The sequence below is a fragment of the Mauremys mutica genome, chromosome 2, assembly GCF_020497125.1.
Source record: "Mauremys mutica isolate MM-2020 ecotype Southern chromosome 2, ASM2049712v1, whole genome shotgun sequence".
NCBI lineage: Eukaryota > Metazoa > Chordata > Testudines > Geoemydidae > Mauremys > Mauremys mutica.
This window is the reverse complement of record NC_059073.1, coordinates 16,957,253-16,978,527: the sequence shown is the minus strand read 5'-3', so window position 1 is coordinate 16,978,527 and position 21,275 is coordinate 16,957,253. Positions and strand designations below refer to the sequence as shown.

The 21,275-nt window shown below is 38.8% G+C and overlaps 1 protein-coding gene across 2 annotated transcripts in view; it reads left to right on the top strand.

The window, feature by feature from the left end:
* Positions 1 to 21,275, top strand: part of KHDRBS3 (KH RNA binding domain containing, signal transduction associated 3) — a 203,583-nt gene that overhangs the window by 39,950 nt on the left and 142,358 nt on the right. For both annotated transcript variants that reach the window (XM_045007790.1, XR_006577443.1), the window contains exon 2: positions 19,115 to 19,233. In XM_045007790.1, the coding sequence (XP_044863725.1) occupies positions 19,115 to 19,233 (119 nt within the window). The remainder of the gene's footprint in view (positions 1 to 19,114; positions 19,234 to 21,275) is intronic.

The following is a 21,275-nucleotide window of genomic DNA, read 5'->3' as shown; positions in this document are numbered from 1 at the left end:
GAGAGAATCATGGCTCCATTTCTCTGGTTTACCCAGGGAGGTACAAAATACTACTGAAGACTTACTTTGCGATGAATCCCATCTTTTTGATCAGAAAGTGGATGATTTCCTCCACATCCTCAAGGATTCACGAGCTACACTTTGTTCCTTGGGTATTTAAATATCTGTGCTGAAGCATAAATTCTGCCACAACACAGCATTACAGGACTTCCCAGTTTTCCCATCAGAGGCCTTATGAACCACCACACAAATGTCAAAAGACCCAAAGTCTCACCCTCCAGGTTCATCGTCACAGCCTTCCTCCTCCCATGTGCAACCTCCACAGAAAAGATATTTCTGAGAGAGCCTAGAGAGGCGTCAACCACCTTGCTTACTGCCATACAACCCCCTCACTCCTTTTGGAGGTCATCTAGCACTCTTTCTACCAGCTTGAGGTATAAAACAATGGACATATGGGTGCTAAATGTCATCCACCATGGCTATACACTTGAGTTAATCACACTATCTTATTCACAGCTTCCCCTATCCCTCTTCGGGGCCACTCTCATGACAGCATCCTCACCCAAGAGGTGAACTCCTTAAGACAAAGAGAAGCGATAGAGCAGGTCCCTCCAGAATACCAGGGGACAGGGTTCTAATCAACTTATTTCCTGATACCCCCAAAGAAGGATGGGTGGAGGCTGATTCCAGACCTACACATTCTCAATGGTCACACTTGCAGCGATCATCCCATCATTTAAAAACAAACAAACGTGATTTATGGCTCTTGACATGCAAGATGTCTACTTTCACATAGACATTTATTTGGCACACAGACTGTTTCTGAGGTTCACAGTCAGTTCGCACCATTTTTAGTACAGGGTTCTCCCATTTGGATTCACCACTGCTCCCAGGGTCTTAACCAAGGTTTTCTCCATGGTAGTGGCTTACATCAGGCATTATGGGGGTCTTTGTATTCCCATATCTCAATGACTGGCTCCTGGTGGCACAATCTAGAGGTGAAGCTCAAGCTTCAACCTCCATGTCACTCAGCCTCCTTTTCTCCCTTGGAGTCAACATTAATGCAAAAAAAACCCCCAAAACAAAAACAAACAAACAAAAAAACCACCTTGGAGCTCACACAATCTCTAGACTTCATAGGATCCTCCATCAACTCAGTCACAGCATGGGCCTACCTACCCTTAGACAGGTTCCAGACTCTGCAAGATCTCAGAACCCTCATCGTCAGCAATCCTTTGGTCCCAGCCAGTACTTGTCTATCTGTCCTTGGCCTTGTGCACATACATCATCACCTTTGTTACCTCCAGAGGTTGCTGCAGATGGTTTACTCTCCCAAACATCACACCATGGACCATATGCTAATAGTCCTCCCCGCCTCCAGAGTGCTCTCTTCCCTCCACTGCTGGACGGACCCACATCAGGTCTGCATTGGGATTCCCTTTTTCCCCTACTCCTCAGACAAAACAATTATCACTGATGCATTCCTCTTAGGTTGGGGCGCACACATGGGAGAGAACATGACATGGAGCATGGGCTCCTCATGAATCTAGGATGCACATAAATATTCTGAAGCACTGGGCTGTAAGGGACCATCTGCCAAGCTTTCCTCCTGTTCACCCGTTCCCATCATATTCTTATTGTGTCAGACACACCACCACTGTTTGCTACATCACATGAAGTCAACTGCTTTATGTACAGAATCAGTCAACCTATGAAATTGGTGCATCACTCACCAGATCCTCTTATTGGCAGCCTATATCCTGGGGATGCAAAACATGGTTGCATATTCTCTCAGCAGGTACTTGGTGATTGGGCACAAATGGGAACTCCACAATACCATGATATACAACATCTGATGGGGGACTCTGACCAGTGACCTCTTTGTTTTCCCCATCAACAACAAATACAGTACATTGTACTCTAGGGATATCTCTCTCTTGGACCTCCACTCATACTGCCTTGGTCAGATCAGATCAACTACACCTTCCTGCCTCTTCCACTCCTACCATGAATATTCCACAAGATCAGATGAGACAGAGCGACGGTCATCCTGATCACCCCTACTGCCCCACACAATTCTGGTCTCCCAAACTGCTAGAGAGGGAGTGTTCATCAGAAGTTCAAAATATCCTCTCCAGTTGTTACCAGGCGAAGTGGAAATGCTTCATCTACTGTACAAGAACTTGCATCTGAAGAAGTGGGTATTCACCCACGAAAGCTCATGCTGCAAAACGTCTGTTAGTCTATAAGGTGCCACAGGATTCTTTGCTGCTTCTACAGAACCAGACTAACACGGCTACCCCTCTGATACTGTACAAGAACAGGGACTTTCCCTGGAACTGGTGGGGATTCCCCTTATCCTGGACTACCTCCATCCTTGAAGGCCTGGGGTCTTGCCCTGTAGGTCCACCTAGTGGAAATTAGTACCTTTCACGCGCTCCCACTCTCAACCCCCGCGTGAATTCTGTCTTCACATCTGTTGACTGCTAGGTTTTGGAAGGGTCTCATCAGAACCTTCCTACCCATACATCTCATTGCTCCACAGTGGGCCCTCAACCTAATTCTATCCATTCTAACAAAACTGCCATTCCAACTGCTGACATCATGCTCTATGTCCCTCCTTTCCATGAAAGTCGCCTTCCTTGTTGATATCATTTCAGCAAGGGGGGTTATTGAGCTTGGGGCCATGATGGTAGACCTTCCTTTCACCTCTTCCCATAAAGATGGTGTCCCTTGTGCCTGCACCCCAAATTTCTGCCAAAAGTCATCTCCCAGTTTCTTGTTAATCAACCCATTCACTTACCTATGTTACCGCTCCCCCGCACCGATTCTACACTTCCCGCCCCGATGCTGCACACCTTGGAAGAGGGCTGACAGCTTCATTCCTTTAATGTCAGTTGGGCCTTGGCCTTTTACCTGCAGAGAATGAGGCTGATAAGGAAATCCCCCAGGCTGTCTGTTGTAATAGCTGAAAGAGTTAAGTGTCAAGCAGTCTCCACACAGAGAATCTCCAAGTGGATTTTGGGATGCGTTACACTCTATCAGTTATCGGGACTGCTTCCACCCTCTGGGGTGAGGGACCATTCCACGAGAGCGCAGGTTTCGACCATGGCCACCCTCCACAACATGCTGCTCCTTGACATATGTAGAGCGGACACGTGGAGTTCAGTACACACGTTTGCTATGCATTACTCCTTGGTGCAAGACTCTGCAACAAATGCCTCCTTCGGTACGGCTGTCCTCCACTCTACCCTTCCATCTTCATCCTTGCACCCTCTTCCGAATTAGGTACTGCTTGGTAATCACCCTCTGTGGACAACAATAGGGACCATCACTCAAAGAAGAAGGTTGGCTACTTGTAACTGGGAGTTCTTCCAGATGTGTGGCCCCTATTATCTGTATTCCACCATGTGTCCAGAGCTGGACAATTTGAAAGTAATAGTGTCTGTTGGTCTGCATGTGTGCCATGGTTTTGTCTCAGGTGATAAAGGGTGGGGTGGACTGACAGCGTCTCCAGTTCCTTCTCCACTGCAAATCCAAACGATCTGCAGCAGAGGAGGAGGAGTAGGTGGGATGTGGAATACAGAAAGGGATCTCGCATATTGAAGTGCCTCCCGTTACAGGTAAGTAACCTCCTCTTATTACATGAGTTTTTTTGTTTCCCACACTTCATATTTATTTAAAGAATAGTTTATAAATAATCCTTTATTCAACTATTCTGTTTTTTTGCCCATACAATTTATCCATAAATCAAAAATGTTTTTCTCTTTTGGAATTTAATTAGAATCTTTCAAATTTAAAATCCATCTGGATTTAAGAGTAACAGTCCCAGGTACATTAATTACCTCTAAAATAATCTTTCTAAGGTATCAGTTTCTCCACACACTTTATCTGTACTGACATGTACATTATAGTGCCTGTTTCATATTTAGCCCCACAGAAACAAAAACCCTCCTCCAAAACCCACAGCCTGTACTGAACTACTAGTTAAAGAAACAAAACCCAAGACCAGAAATGAATAGTTTATTTTTTCCTTAGACTTACCTGCCATATTCATTATGGTTCTTACTGTGGCTTAAGTTTTGTGACATACTTGTACCTAGTCAATAGGGAAAAACACAACTTTGTCTATTTTCACATCTAGTGATAAAATAGAGAGTTAAATGCTCGTATGCCTCTTACAGAATGTATTAGTACAGTCATATTTCTGTCTCATAGTGTGATAACGCCAGCAGGATAAATGTGAGAGACACTGAATCTTCGCACAAAGGAAATAGGTTTTATAATGAGTGCAGTCTGAACAGAACTAATCTCTTTCTTGGATCATTACTTCACCTAATCACAAAGCCTTTTTTAATTCAAATCCTTGCAGGGTTCTAATTGGTGACCTCCAGAGCCTGATAATTGTATAAGATAGCTGATCTTTTGCAGTATATCTAAATGGCCTTTGCAATTAAAAGTGAGAAATGTAGCTTAACCCTTCTGCTGATTTAGCTGAAGAGTTGACTTTGTTTTCATTATTGAGACTTCAATAATCTACACACTTTACTCCCCCCAAAACTTACTAGTTTAGGAAGATATTAACTTAGACTGCTGATTTTTTTTTCAATTTGTAGTTATGTTAAACTTGTCTGATAAACCCTTTGAGTCTTCAAAAATGTACACTGAGCTATTCACTGCATCTAATTTTTCAGGTCTTCAGTAATTTGGTTTGTGGGCAGACTGATACAAAGCTAGTCCTGTTAAAGAAGTATAATTCAGATATTGCATCTTGTCTGTGTACTTTAATTCAAATGTCCTCAAAAATAGTTTTAATAACCTGAAACTAGATTAAAGACCATATCCATTAGTGTTCCTCCACAAATATGTTTTTATACATTGTTATAGCTTCAGTTATCTTTAAATATCCAAATATCTTATTGCTGAGGTGTATACTTGAACAGTACATGCCATCTTACTTATAATAGACTAATTACTTTTATCTGTTTTAGGTTTACCTTTAAGTACGACTTTAAAAGTATAACTATATATATTCCTCTCATGCGACAAACAGGAGTTCACAATGCTGTGTAAAAGTGCTGCAAATAATGTATGTAAGTAGGGGAAATGAATGAGAATACTAAAGTGAGTTTTCTTTTTGGTTCTGTCATGGTTTGCTTCCAGTGTTCATCTTCAACATGGTTCTTGATATTAATTTTATTTGAGTTCTTCAGCTTCAACGTAATTCAGTAATTTTTGTAGAACATGTTTTGTTTTCAGTTTGATCCATATACCAGCCAGTACAAGTCAGGAAGTGCCAACAAAACACGCTTTGCCATTTACATTTAATCCAAGTAGTGTTAAAAGTTCACTTTCCTACCACTTGTGTATTGTAGAGTATTTTTTCCTCTAAAGAGAGCGGTTGCTGGTCTGAAAAGAAACGGTTCAGTCACCAACATAAGTGTTTTGAGTAAGGAATATTTTTAACTAAGATCACAGTAATTAAAGACCTGCTATCTTCATTTCTTCATATCTTCCTTCCCTTAGTATCTGTAGTAACTGCAGTGCTAGTTTTAGTCTTGTGTAGTAGTTCTACACATAGGTATAAGTTTACATTATAACAACTATCTCCTTAGTATGTGATTACCGGTGCTAGGTTGGGTACCGGGATTGGTACCAGATTGATGCCCCATTCTCCTTGCTTCAATGCCTGTCGTTCATGTAGCGGGTCTGTGCTAGTGAACGATCCTCATCCCAGTTGCCTTAAGGCACATTTGAGTGACAAATGTCACATTCATAGGAAGTTCAAACTCTGTTTGAAAAAAGAACAGGGCTGCCAGACTTAAGTATCTGCACAGAGTCTGCACTTGGTCCACCATTGGAACTCACCTGCTCTAAACAGGTACTGAGCACTTCAAAGGTTATAAGAAGTGCTCCTCCTCTTCTAAGAGTCATCAGCCAGATGTGCATCACCAATGCTTAAGAAGAGGTAGTGTAAGTCTCCTAAGGAATCAGTACTGGGACCTTCCAAGCGGAAGGCACCACATCTCAAAATGACTTGCAGGTGCAACCTAAAAAGTTGCACCCTCCGGAGCAATATATGAACCACAAAGGATTGATGACACCAGAACCCAGGAAGGGTCCATTGATATAAATCTCTGAAGCATCGACACACCTCTTGGAACCACAGATTCAAGACCCCTTCTGGTGCCGTTGACACCCAAGGTGTTTGAGGCAGATAGGGAGTAACTTGGCTTTTCCTGCGATGCAAGAGACTCACATGGTACTGACATTGGAACCATGTGCTCCTGCAGTCTCAATTCCAGCCCCAGAGCACCGATCAGTACTGACTGCTTCTACTCTTGTGGCACCTCTGTGGAGGACTGAGTCTAGAGGCAAGCCAGCAATGATTTTGCCAATAACCCCATCTCAAGACCTACAGGTTCAGCTCCTGTTCAGAGGAATCATAGAATCGTAGGGCTGGAATGGACCTTGAGAGGTTTTCTTGTCCAGTCCCTTGCACTCATGACAAGATTATCTAGACCATCCCTGACAGACATTTGTCTAACCTGTTCTTACAAATCTCCAATGATGGAGATACCACAACCACCCTAGGCAATTTATTCCAGTGCTTAACTACCTGAACAGTAAGGAAGTTTTTCCTAATATCTAATCTAAACTGCCCTTGCTGCAATTTAAGCCCATTGCTTCTTGTCCTATCCTCAGAGATTAACGAGAACAATTTTTCTCCCTCATCCTTGTAACACCCTTTTATGTACTTAAACAGTTAGCATGTCCCCCCTCAGTCTGCGCTTCTCCACACTAAACAAACCCAGTTTCTTAAATCTTCCCTCATAGGTCATGTTTTCTAGACCTTTAGTAATTTTTGTTGCTCTTCTCTGGACTTTCTCCAGTTTGTCTTCATTTTTCCTGAAATGTGGCACCCAGAAGTGGACACCAGTACTCCAGTTGAGGCCTAACCAGCATGGAGTAGAGTGGAAGAATTACTTCTTGTATCTTGCTTACAACACTTCTGCTAATACATCCCAGAATTATGTTCACTTTTTTTGCAGCAGTGTTGCACTGTTGACTCATATTTAGCTTGTGATCCACTATGTCTCCCAGATCCCTTTCTGCAGTACTCCTTCCTAGGCAATCATTTCCTATTTTGTATGTGTGCAACTGGTTGTTTCTTACTAAGTGGAGTACTTTGCATTTGTCCTAATTGAATTTCATCCTATTTACTTCAGACCATTTTTCCAGTTTGTCCAGATCGTTTTGAATGTTAAGCCTACTCTCCAAAGCATTCTCAACCCCTGCTAGTTTAGTATCATTGGCAAACTTTTTAAGTATGCTCTCTCTGCCATTATTAAATTATTGATGGAGATATTGAACAGACCTGGAGCCAGAACTGATCCCTGCAGGACCCCTCTTGATATGCCCTTCCAGCTTGACTCGGCCACTGATAACTACTCTGAGTGGTTTTCCAACTGGTTATACACCCATCTTATAGTAGCTCCATCTAGGTTGTATTTCCCTAATTTGTTTATAAGAAGGTCATGTGAGACAGTATCAAAAGCATACCCCCCCAATCCATAAGACTTTTTACCCTGTCAAAGAAAGCTATTAGGTTGCTTTGTCATGATTTGTTCTGACAAATCCATGCTGAACTGTTACTTATCACCTTATTCTCTTCTAGATGTTCGCAAATTGATTGCTTAATTATTTGCTTCATTATCTTTTTGGGTACTGAAGTTAAGCTGACAGGTCTGTAATTCCCCGGGTTGTCCTTATTTCCCTTTTAATAGATTGACATTATATTTTCCCTTTTCCAGTCCTTTGGAATCTCTCCCATCTTCCAGGACTTTTCAGAGATAATCCTAATGGCTCAGATATCTCCTCAGTCAGTTCCTTGATTATTCTAGGATGTATTTCATCAGGCCCTGGTGACTTGAAGACATCTAAATTGTTTAAATAATTTTTAAGTTGTTCTTTCCCTATTTTTAGCCTCTGATCCTACCTCATTTTTATTGGCATTCTTTAAGTTAAATGTCCAATTCCTACTAAATTTTTTGGTGAAAACTGAAACAAAAAAGTAATTTAGCACTTCTGCCATTTTCACGTTTTCTGTTATTCTTTTTCTCCCCTCATTGAGTAACTGGCCTAACCTTTCCTTGGTTTTCCTCTTGCTTCTAATGTATATGTAGAATGTTTTCTTGTTACTTTGTGTCTCTAGCTAGTTGAATCTCATTTTGTGCCTTGGCCTTTCTAATTTTGTCCCTACATACTTCTGTTATTTGTTTATATTAATCTTTTGTAATTTGACCTAGTTTCCACTTTTTGTAGCACTCTTTTGAGTTTCAGATCATTGAAGATCTCCTGTTAAGACAGGTGGTCTCTTGCCATACTTTCTATCTTTCCTACGCAGTGGGATAGTTTCTTTTGTGCCCCATATAATGTCTCTTTTTTGAAAAAACTGCCAACTCTCTTGAACTGTTTTTCTCCTTAGGCTTACTTCCCAAGGGATCTTATTTACCAACTCCCTCAGTTGGTTAAAGTCTGCCTTCTTGAAATCTATTCTCTTTATTGTGCTGTTTTCCTTTCTATCGTTCCTTAGAATCATGAACAACTATATCATTTCATGATTATTTTCCCCAAAGCTGCCTTCCACTTTCAAATTCTCAACCAGTTTGTTCCTATTTGTCAAAATCAAATCTAGAACAGCTTCTCTCCTAGTGTCTTTCTCTACTCTCTGAAATGAAAATTATCTCCAATATATTACAAAAATGTATTGGATAATCTGTGCCTTGCTGTGTTGTTTTCCGAACAGATGTCTGGGTAGTTCAAGTTCCCCTTTACCACCAAGTCTGGTGCTTTGGATGATTTTGTTTATAAAAAGCCTCATCCACCTGCTCTGCCTGTTTAGGTGGTCTGTAGTAGACCCCTACCTTGATATCACCCTTGTTTTTTTTCCCCTTTTATCCTTATCCAGGGACATTCAACAAGTCTGTCTAGTATTTCCATCTGAACTTAAGTCCAAGTGTATACATTTTTTATATATAAGGCAAAACGTCCTCCCTTTTTTCCCTGCCTGTCCTTCCTGAGCAAGCTGTACCTTTTATTCGAGTCCTGTGTATTATCCCATCAATTCTGTGTTGCCAGCTATGTCAGTTGTGTTTATTAACTAGCATTCTGGTTATTCCTGCTTATTCCCTATACTTCTCACATTTAGGATGCAGACATCTAAGATAGTGATTTGATTTTCCCCTATGTTCTCTCTTGTCTCTCTCTTGTCGCTGCTATAACGTCCCATGCTCCCCCCAGATTCTGACCCTTCTCTTTTTGACTGACTTTCCTGGGGACTTTTGTCTTCTGCTCCTATCAAACCTAGTTTAAAGCCCTCCTCACTAAGTTAGCCAGTTTGTATGCAAAGATGTTCTTCCCCTTCCATGATAGCAGTACTTTTTCCCTGAACAATATTCTGTGGTCCAGGAAGCCGAAGTCCTCCAGGTGAAACCATCTTCACTGTCAGGCATTCACCTGCAGGAAACTGACTCCCCCTAGGACTTGGAAATTGGATCCATTGTGTCCTGATCTGAGCTTGCCCTACAGCTCCAGTGGAGTGCTTGTCCGCTGTAGTACAGTTCACAGCCTCAGCATTTTATGAGTCAGTGGCATTTTCAGAATTGGTCCCACATCCTTACTGATGGCTCTTCTGGATCTCTTGGGGCTCCCTTCCACAATCCAGAACCTTTCTGCTCCCTTACTGCACCTCAGTATCAATCAGACACTGGCAGCATTTAAAGGAAGGTCACCATCTTGTTACACTTTGATTTGTCGTAGCAGTTACTTGAATTTCTAGCTATAATCTTTAATAGAGGCATTTTTGTCTTGCCAGCTCTTAGATCCTTTATAGCATCTGGTCTTCTATATAGAGCTTCCATTGAAGTCAATGATGGGTGTATAAAGAATGCAGGATTGGGCTCTTCTTTGTTTACTTCTGTCTGAAATAGAAATAGTTGCATTATTTATATAAATATAAGATGGTTGGCTGGATTTAGCATAGTGTCAAGTGAAAGTTTTCTGATCTTGAAGAATGCAAGTAAAACTGATATTTCCTTTGGTGGCTTCCAGACAAGGATACATATTGTTTGTTGCTGATCCTGCTTCCTTTAAATATTTTCTCTAGTGAATTTGTTTCAGTTCTAAACTGTAATGTAAAAAATGATACGAAACAGTATCTTCCCTGTGGTTATACTAAGGCCACAATCCTGCAAAAATGTAATTATGTGTGTAATTATGTGCACTGTGTGTAGCATGGGTTCTCAAACTGGGGGTTGTGACCCCTCAGGGAGTCACAAGGCTGCCAGCATTTATAATAGTGCTAAATATTTTTAAAGTGTTTAATTTATAAGGGAGGGGGTCACATTCAGAAGCTTGCAGTGTGAAAGGAATCACCAATACAAAAGTTTGACAACCACGGGTGTGTAGGCATATTGCAATCAGTTGTTTAACCTTTCTGCTAAAGTTAAAACTTTGAAAAAGGAGATCTAAGGACTGTCTATCCAGGGAAAACTTTCTAACAGGTTTAAAACTGATTCAGCTAACATGATTTTAAAATTGGTTAGAGCTAATATAGACCCAGTTTAGTTGGCTTTCAGCAGCTTAACCTGTGTTTATGTTTCAAATGATTTTAAGAATAAGGTGATCTTGAATCTGGTGAGGGGGAGAGGGCAAGGAAAGTGGATTTGGATGCCTTAAATCAATGTGGTATCACGAGACCATTATAATGCATAGACTGCGTAGACTGTTGGTCCTTCATCAGTTGAGACTTAGCTGATCACAACATGTCTTCCAATCTTTTCTCGCTCTGGCCATCCTTTGCCATGCTTGTCCTTATCTCCTGTTAGGAAATCATCCCACCTCTTTGGAGGCCAACCGCATGGCCGTTTCTGTTCTTGTGGATACCACTCGGATATAGCTGTGGCCCATCTGTTGTCACTGAGTCGGGCAACATGTCCCGCCCACCACATTTTGCTGAGCCTGCTTTCAACAATGTCTCACACTCCAGACTAATGCCTAATTATCTTGTTGGGGATGTGATCACGGTGAGAAATGCCCAAAATGTTCATTCCATCGCCCTCTGTGTGACAGACACTTGGTCTTCTTCAGTCTTTGTCAGCGACCATGTTTCACTGCCATATAACATTGCTGGAAGCATGGTCAAGTTGAAAAGATTCGCACTAGTTGTTTTGCTGATCTTTCCTTGGAGGATGTCCTTGCTGACATTGATATTGCTGTTTGATACTCCCCTCTGAATCCCCATCAACAAAAGTGTGAAACAAGGAGATACAGTTTCACCAAAATTATTCACAGCCTGTCTTGAATTGGTTTTTAAATGAGCAGACTTGAAAGGTGGGATTAATATCAATGGCGAGCGGCTAAACCATCTCAGGTTCGCAGATGATATAGTGCTGATAGCCGAAAATACACCCCAGCTTGAGAGAATGCTTAAAGAACTGAACGCGAAAAGTAGTCAGATTAAAAATGAATCAGTCGAAAACAAAATACATGAGATCAGATATTCTGCCAAGAACCCAAATAACTCTTGGAGGAGAGCAGATCCAAGAGGTTGATAAATATGTTTATTTGGGTCAGGAAGTCAACATACGCCACGATCAGTAAGGCGAACTGTCGCACCGAAAAAAAGCTGGATGGTGCGCATTCTGTGACATCAAAGACCATTCTAATATCTTTGTTAAAACTAACTTAAATTCCACATTTATATATTATATATATTATCACTTGGATATTAATTGTAAAGTGCTTTGGGGTCAGTGGACAGAAGATATTTTAAAAAGTACTTATTTTGTGTCTGGATCTGATCCTGAAGTGTTGAAATGTGGGACTGGACCAGTTAATAGTTATAATTGTCACTCAAATTACAGTTTTTTTCAGTATTTCCTTAAACTGTTGACTATCTTATTCTCTCTTGTCCATTTTAGAGTGTTCAGTCAGGTCCGTTGCTATAATTTGTTAACAAACTTTCAGTCATTTCCTTTTAGAAGCTCTGAATTCACACTATTTTTTTTTAAAGAGTAGTAGCCCAGCTGACATTTTACATTATCTAAAGTGGTTAGTTTTTCTGCAATAAAAGTTTGTTGAAGAGTCTTGTATTTTATGGCCACTGTACCTGTTGTTTGAAAATAATAGTGATGTGGTTTCTTTTTTCCAGGCTTGTAGATACAAAACTTGTTCTCACAATTATTTTTGTTATTCATAATTGAGCTGTAAGCACAGCACCAGTAGTTTTATGAAAACCTAGAAATAAGTCTCTTGTGAAGCTCACACTCATTCACATCTTACCAAGGTCCAGCAGCAAGTATTGTTATGCCTTTTCATGTAAGAGAGCAGAGTTGGCAATTGCATGTGTTCAGCATCTCATTAAGCCTAAAGGCTCTTTCTGGTAAATAAGATGAATACAGCACATATATATGGTTGTTGAACAAATGTTAGAGAGACTGCATAAAAACTTCAGTTTATTGATGTAAGAACCTCCCTTTTAGATTCGGAGACACATTTTAGCTCTCAGCCTTGCATCTGTCATGTTGAAAAAAATAGTCTTCATGGCACTAGGGGCAGAAACATCTTTTGGATCTTGCTTAGGAGCTATAATATTATAAGTGAGTTGGAAAACATTGCATTGGGAATTCAGTTTTGTGCAGTATTGTTTAACCGAACTGCCCACAAAAGAACAGAGAGTATAGCAATATCTACTTCAGATTTGAGTTTGACATTTTGGCCTCAGACTGAGGATGATGTTGACAATTAAACAGATAAAGGCAGAGCATCATTTTTAATATTGCTTAGACTTTTAAGTATTGCATACCAATTAAATTGGAAATAACATGTCTGACTATTGTAATTCTCTGATAGGAAGATTAATTCTAGTTTGAGATTAAAGTTAAAGAAGTCTACTTCACCATTATCTAATCTATTCAATAATGTTATATTGTGTCATATGGGTTAATCGGCAAGCAATCATTGCTTAGCCTTCTCTGCTGTGGATAAAAAAACACACACATAATTATTCATTCAGCTGAATTCCTAGACTAATGCAAATGCTACATCTATGGCCTGAGAACATGGGATTTTAATCCCTTAGCATTATCAGAAGCCTTAATCACATGTTCATTTATTATTTCTGAACAAGGAGACTGCACTGTCACACAAAGCCGAGTAGTACAGAATGTAATCTTGGGATTAGGGAAAGGCAAATCCTCCTATCTGTTCGACCTTGAAAATCTGATTGGATTTGCTCTTTGGACTGGCATAGTTTTCCCCAATTAAGTTAAGCTTGATATACATGAATGATATTTGTCAAATGAGTCTTGTATATCTTATGAGTGTATACTCTGATGCTAAAACTTTTGGTGTTCATGATTTCCTGAAAGGGGTTGGGAGTGGGAAGAAATGAACAGAGAGAGAAGAAAAGATAGAGGTAAAAATAAAGATAAACTGGCTCTGGCATGCATAATAATTTTTTTTCTATGTTTCTTTAGTGATACAACAGCCAACAGGACATTTTTTTCATGTTCTTTCAGAATCAGATTCAATTTTATGATGTTAACATGAACTAACACAACTCTTGGAACAGCAGTTTATTATTAATATGTTAAAACAGAGCAATAAGAGAAGTCTCGTGGTTTGTTGTTTTTAGTACTAACATGGTGACTATTGGAGGAAGGTTTACTATTACTGGAAGAAGAGTAATTCATTTTAGGAAAAAACCTGACTATGGCAATTTTAAAAGAACCTCTGTTATTTACCATCAAGTTATGAGTGTCCCTTTACGGGTTTACAAAATAGTTTTATTGAGGCTAAGAAAAAGCTTGAAAAACATTGCGAAAGCAGGACAGGTTCGGATAGGTCAAATGGCTGGTCAATAAAATGTACATTGATGTGCCCTGCTCTGGACAGAAATGCTAATATTGAGACGAATCAATGAATTTATTTTCACTTATCTGTGACAGATCATAATTAATTCAAAATATGTGTCATTGGTGAATGAATACATTATCTTAAAACTACCTGTTTTTATAGCATTTTATTTCCCAGATAATACATATTTTTACTCATATCAACTTAAATCTAATTTAGAAATTTAAAATATTTGAAGTAGAACTAATTACAATATAAATTACATGTTAACGAATATTAAGTGGGTTGATTGTCGTTAAAGTGAGGTACTTAAGAATGCTGAGTTCAGATATATTCATTACTCTTCATTTTGTAGAGTACAATCTCATTTTAAGAAAATACCATATTTTACACAGTGCTCATGATGGTAGGGAACTAATCCCAATGTCTATTGAATAGCAAATATAGGTATTGTGGGAGTTTTTATTTTTACCTATCATCCAGTGTACTTTAATCCTGTAAGCAGCTCTTGGTCAGACTGCTGGTTATTTTCAGTTGTATGATTTTTGTTGTTGTTTGCCATCAGTGTACATAAAAGCCTAGAGTGAACCACCATTCATTGCAAAAGTAGATTTTAAAGTTTTAATACAAGTCCTTTCTGATTTGGTTTTGAACTAGTTATATTTGCTTGTTGCTCTGGGAAAAGAGGAATAAATTTCATGTCATCTGTTCAATTGGGTGCAACAGTGCATGACTTCTACTAATTAAAGCTGAAGAAAGCAAACCTCAGTTTTTATTTGTTTATGCTGAGATGAGTAACCTTTTTAATATCAAGAAAAAACATGACTGTTTACAGGTTAGTTCACCTGCAGAAATAAACGTCAGATAAGTTAGGTTTACTAGAAAATAAATTATTCTATGAATTAAAGTATGTCTTTGAATGTGTTTCTTACATATAATCAATTAATACATCAGTTTCATAATCGGAAGTCACTGCAAATTTAACTTACTCCCGCACAGTACATGCTCAGACGTCTCAATTTTGAGTGGCGCTTTTATCTCAGTGAAACAAACAAACAAACAAAAAAAACAAGTAAAAGTGTACATTGAATACCTTTTGTTTTACTTACCACCTCTAAGCAATTTCTAGTAAAAAATTGTTATGCAGAGGAGGGGAAATAATCAAATCTGAGGATTATATATTATTTCTATTATTGTAGTTAATTTGTTTCATTCACAGGCAATAAATGCATAGGCAAAAGATTATATTACAAACAATTAATATACAACATATTGTCATCTCTTTCATGAGATGTTATGTCAGTAAAATGGGACCAGTATTGAATAACTGAAGTCTTTTAAATGATAAGAAAGCTTTGGGTTTGAGTCTACAGTTTATGTATCTTTAGTATGTTGTCTTTGATGTTGCAATTAACACACACATGCCACACATTTCCTCCCACTTTTTCCATATTAAATATTGCAGAATTTATTTTAATTGAGTAAACAACCTCTTAAAAAGTTTTGTAATACACTGACCTTATTAGCTGAGTGATGTATAACATAGCTGATGATAATGAAATTTACCTTGCTTGGAACAAGGGCATTATAGCTAGTTTAGTATTATTTTAGAGAGTACTACACTCGACATGTGACTCTGGAGATCAAAAGCTGTAAAAAGCAAAAGTTTTATAACTTTAAATGGTTCATTAAACTTTAATCTTCCTATAATCTAAATTCCTCATTGTTGTATGTGTGCACTCTTGCCAATTTCACCTGAATGTAAATTTCAAGGAAACTTTACATTTGACTCAGTTGTAAAAATGCACTAGGTCTTTAAAAGTAAAGAGGTGGCCAACAGATATTTGTGACGCCTAAAAATAGGGTTTTTGTTGTTGTTGTTGTTGTTTTCTTTTGATTTATTAACATTTTGGCTACTAAAATAAATTTTAAACTTTGAAGCACACGCTACCAGAAATTTTTGTCTTCATTTGTGAATCATGTTTTTGTTTAATTTGTAAGATCGTGATAAGAAATTAACATAGATAATAAGCATAAGAGTATTTATTTCTTTGTGTGTTTGCTATGAGAAAGTGTATTCTAAAAATAAAAAAGCAGAGTGAAATTTCAGTAGCGAGGAAAAATGTGAGCTGATTAATCTATTTTAGCTGTCCCTCAGATTTTATTGCAGTGATGAACAAGAATGACTCCTTTTAATTTTTTTTCTGTTAGCAGTAAAAGAGACAAATCACTCAAACAAATTAGTCTGTGAGACTGTACCTTGAAGACGCTCTGGTTCTCTAAGTAGTTTTTTAAATAATTCAGAGTTTTGCGTTGACCCAAAGCAAAAATGTGGGGAATAAACAAGACTCTGATTCTGCATGACTGATGTCATTAGAAGCTTTGCTATTTAATTCAGTGGGTGTAGGATCAAGCCTATGTTGAATAAATACTTAACAGGTCTTTCGATACGTTTTGTTCCTGTTGACAAACAAAAGTTATGGTAATGTCCATCAGTTTGCAAAGGGGTTAACTGACAAAGGCCCCTGATCTAATATGACATCCTGGGGAAGGGTGACCCTATGCCTATATGGAGCACTCTAAAATCAGCTGGGCTCTGTGTGGGCACTGGACTCCACATCTGGTTAACGTAGTGCAAGATAAGGGTTTGGGGCTCTAGTACTGCAAAGATTTAAGCACATGCAAAGCTTTACACTTTGTTTTAAAGGAGACTGTGCTAAAGTAACGTGGAAAATGTAATGAGAGACCATAGATGTGGATGCGGAAACAACATCCTCAGGATGTTCAAAAACATGAAGAGTGAATGTGTTTCTAAGGATCATCCACAGGAATGTTACCATCTGTACATTAACTTCAATCCTAGACTTTTGGACTTGGCATGTGGTTATTTGTTTTGGTATTTTGTAGCTTTAAACATTGGAAAGATTGTTTTTACTTCATCTGGAGGCTAACAGTAATGTGTTTAAGTAGATGTCAAACCTATACAGTGGAGGATATAACTCCATTACAACTCTTGTTAAAATGTATGTTGGGAATAGGGAGTGGATTATGGAGGGCGAAGAGAATTAAACTTTAAATATATACAATATTGTAATGGGGCACTCACCTCAAGTATCCCCTAGCAGCTAGGTGTGGTGCTGTAACCATTTCCCCTACTTGTGGAGCCCCCTGTTGGTTGCCAATGTCACTAAGCATGTCTTCAGTGGTTCAGCCCTCTGGCCAAGTCACACCATCAAAGTGGAGCCCTTCTGGGATAGCAAAGCATTGGTCTTCACTGTTGAGGATGTTAAGGAGAGTCCCAAACCTGAGCCATTCTTTTTGGGTGACAGATCTGAGGAACTGTCCCAAATTGAGGTGTCATTAGAGATTTTGGAACAAATTGATAAACTAAAGAGTAATAAGTCTCCAGGACCTGATGGTATTCACCCAAGAGCTCTGAAGGAACTCAAATGTGAAATTGCAAGACTACTAACTGTCATCTGTAACCTATCATTTAAATCAGCTTCTGTACCAAATTACTGGAGGATACCTAATGTGACGCCAATTTTTAAAAAGGGCTCCAGAGGTGACCCTGGCAACTACAGGCCAGTAAGTCTCACTTCAGTACCAGTCAAATTGGTTGAAACTATCATAAGAACAAAATTGTCAGACACATAGATGAACATAATTTGTTGGGAAATAGTCAACATGGTTTTTGTAAAGGGAAATCATGCCTCACCAATCTACTAGAATTCTTTAATGGGGTCAACAAGCATGCGGACAAAGGAGATCCAGTGGATATAGTGCATTTAGATTTTCAGAAAGCCATTGACAAGGTCCCTCACCAAAGGCGTTTAAGAAGGAAGGTTCTCTCATGGATTGGTAACTGGTTAAAAGATAGAAAACAAATGGTAGGAATAAATGCTCAGTTTTCAGAATGGAGAGAGGTAAATAATGGTGTCCCCCAGGGATCTGTACTGGGCCCAGTCCTGTTTAACATATTCATAAACAATCTGGAAAAAGGGGTAACCAGTGAGGTGGCAAAATTTGCAGATGATACAAAATTACTCAAGATAGTTAAGTTCAGAGCAGACTTTAAGAATTACAAGGGATCTCACAAAACTGGGTGACTGGACAACAAACTGGCAGATGAAATTTAATGTTGATAAATGCAAAGTAATGCATATTGGAAAACATAATCCTAACTATACATATACAATGATGTGATCTAAATTAGCTGTTACCACTCAAGAAAGAGATCTTGGAGTCATTGTGGATAGTTCTCTGAAATCAATCACTCAATGTGCAGCGGCAGTCAAAAAAGTGATCAGAATGTTGGGAATCATCAAGAAAGGGATAGATAATACAGAAAATATCATATTGCCTCTATATAAATTCATGGTATGGCCACACCTTGAATACTGCGTGCAGATGTGGTTGCCCCATCTGAAGAAAAGATGTATTGGAATTGGAAAAGATTCAGAAAATTATTAGGGGTATGAAATGGCTTCCGTATGAGGTGAGATTAATATGACTGGGACTTTTCAGCTTGGAAAAGTGGCGACTAAGGGGGAATATGATAGAGATCTATAAAATCATGAGTGGTATAAAGAAAGCAAATAAGGAAGTATTATTTACTCCTTCTCATAATACAAGAACAAGGGGCCACCAAATGAAATTAATAGAGGTAGCAGGATTAAAACAAACACAAGAAAGTATTTTTTTCATGCAATGACTATGATCCTCTAGAACTCCTTGCCAGAGGGTGTTGTGAAGGCCAGTACTAGAACGGGGTTCAAAAGGGAGCTAGATAGATTCATGGAAGATAGATCCATCAATGGCTATTAGCCAGGATGGGCAGGAATGGTGTTCCTAGCCTCTGTTTTCCAGAAGCTGGGATTGGGTGACAAGACATGTATCACTTGATGATAACCTGTCTGTTCATTCCCTTTGGGGCACCTGCTATTGGCCACTGTCAGAGGACAGGATACTGGGCTTGATGGACCTTTGGTCTGACCCAGTATGACCATTCTTATGTTCTTATGGCTCAAATATGTAGTTGTAAATGGCAGCCTAGGAGAGAAAATCAATCTGTTTTACAAGTTACACACTGGTTTTGGAATTTATGCTGATATAAAAATTATTCATTTACTTGAGAACATGATATCAAGTTTAAAAAAAAATCAGTAACAGATTTTTGTACTTTTCTTTACAGAAATTGAGAAATTCCAAAAAGGGGAAGGAAAGGAAGAGGAAAAGTATATTGATGTAGTGATAAATAAAAATATGAAGCTGGGGCAGAAAGTATTAATTCCAGTGAAACAATTTCCTAAGGTAAGTTAATTTGTCAGAAATTTAAAACTGGTTCTTTGTAAGAATGTGATAGCAAAATATATTCAGTTCTTTAAGCAACAGAAGATTGTTCCTAAACCTAAGACAGTATTATCTACTATTGCTCATGTTATTCTATAATTTATTATATATAGTTCTCATACTGGCTTCCTCACCATACTGCTCCAGATACATTTTCTATGAACTTTAGATTTAAAGCTATACCTATGTCTACTTGTGTGAAGGGAAGACTACTTGTAACCCTCATTTCAAGCAGTAGAAAAAGGAAATATTTGTTTGTAGTATATTGAAACAAGCACATAACCAAAACCTCCAGGATATTGCAGCTGTTCTGTAACCTCTAGTAAAAAATAAAGAAAAAAAGAATAAAATAATACTTATAGTGATTTTAATCCATAGACCTCAAAACAATTTTCAAAAGTAGGTAAGCATTATTATACTGTTTTTTTACAGGTGGGGAAACCAAGGGCACAAAAAAAAGTGAAGTGACTTGCCTAAGGTTGCACAATGATTAGGTGGAAGAGCTGGGTTTAGAATTTGGGCCGACTGTCTCCAGGTCCTGTACGCTACCCACTGGATATTATTGCCTAGATGGTTAACAAAATGACACCAATATATTAATATCAAATCACACAAATATAGGGCTGGAAGAGATTTGGATAGGTTAACTAGTCCAGCTCTGTGCTCTGAGGCAGGACCAAGTCTGAGGCTGGTCTAGATTTGATTTTGACAAATATGAAAGAACTGGTTGAGAATTTGAAAATGGAAGGCAACTTGGGTGAAAGTGATCATGAAATGGAAGAGTTCCTGATTCTAAGGAAAGGTATCAGGGAGAACAGCACAATAAAGAGAATGGATTTCAAGAAGGCAGACTTGATCAAACGCAGGGAGTTGTAGGTAACATCCCATGGGAAGCAAGTCTAAGGGGAAAAACAATTGAAGATAGTTGGCAGTTTTTCAAAGAGACATTATTAAGGGCACAAGAGCCTATCTTTCCTATGCAGTGAGATAGTTTGAAGTATAGCTGGAGCCCACCCTGGCTTAACCAGGAGATGTTCAATGATCTAAAACTCCAAAAAGAGTCCTACAAAAAGTGGAAACTTGGTCAAATTACAAAGGATGAATATAAACAAATAACACAAGTATGTAGGGACAAAATTAGAAAAGCGAAGGCACAAAACGAGATCAAACTGGCTAGGGACATAAAAGGAAACCAGAAAACAATCTACAAATATATTAGAAGCAAGAGGAAGACCAAGGACAGAGTAGGCCCATTACACAATGAGGAGGAGAGAGACAATAACAGAAAATGTGGAAATGGCAGAGGTGCTTAATGACTTCTTTGTTTTGGGTTTCACCAAGAAGGTTGATGGTGATTGGACGTCTAACATAATGAATGCCAGTGAAAATGAGGTAGGATAAGAGTCTAAAATATGGAAAGAATAAGTAAAAAACCCAAACAACATACTGGGATGTATTAGCAGGAGTATTGTAAGCAAGAGACGAGAAGTAATTCTTCCGCTCTACTCCGCACTGATTAGGCTTCAACTTGAGTATTGTGTCCAGTTCTGGGCGCCACATTTCAGGAAAGATGTGGAGAAATTGGAGAAAGTCCAAAGAAGAGTGACAAAAATGATTAAAGGTCTAGAAAATATGACCTATGAGGGAAGATTGAATAAAAAATTGGGTTTGTTTGGTCTGTAGAAGAGAAAACTGAGAGGGGACATAACCATTTTCAAGTACGTAAAAGGTTGTTAAACGGAGGAGGAAGAAAAAATGTTCTTCTTAACCTCTGAGGATAGGACAATGGGCTTAAATTGCAGCAAGGGTAGTTTGGATTGGACATTAGGAAAAGCTTCCTAACCGTCAGGGTGGTTAAGCAATGGACTAAATTGCCTAGGGAGGTTGTGGAATCTCCGTCATTGGGGATTTTCAAGGGAAGGTTGGACAAACACCTGACAGGGATGGTCTAGAAAATACTTAGTCCTGCTTTGAGTGTAGGGGACTGGACTAGATGACCTCTT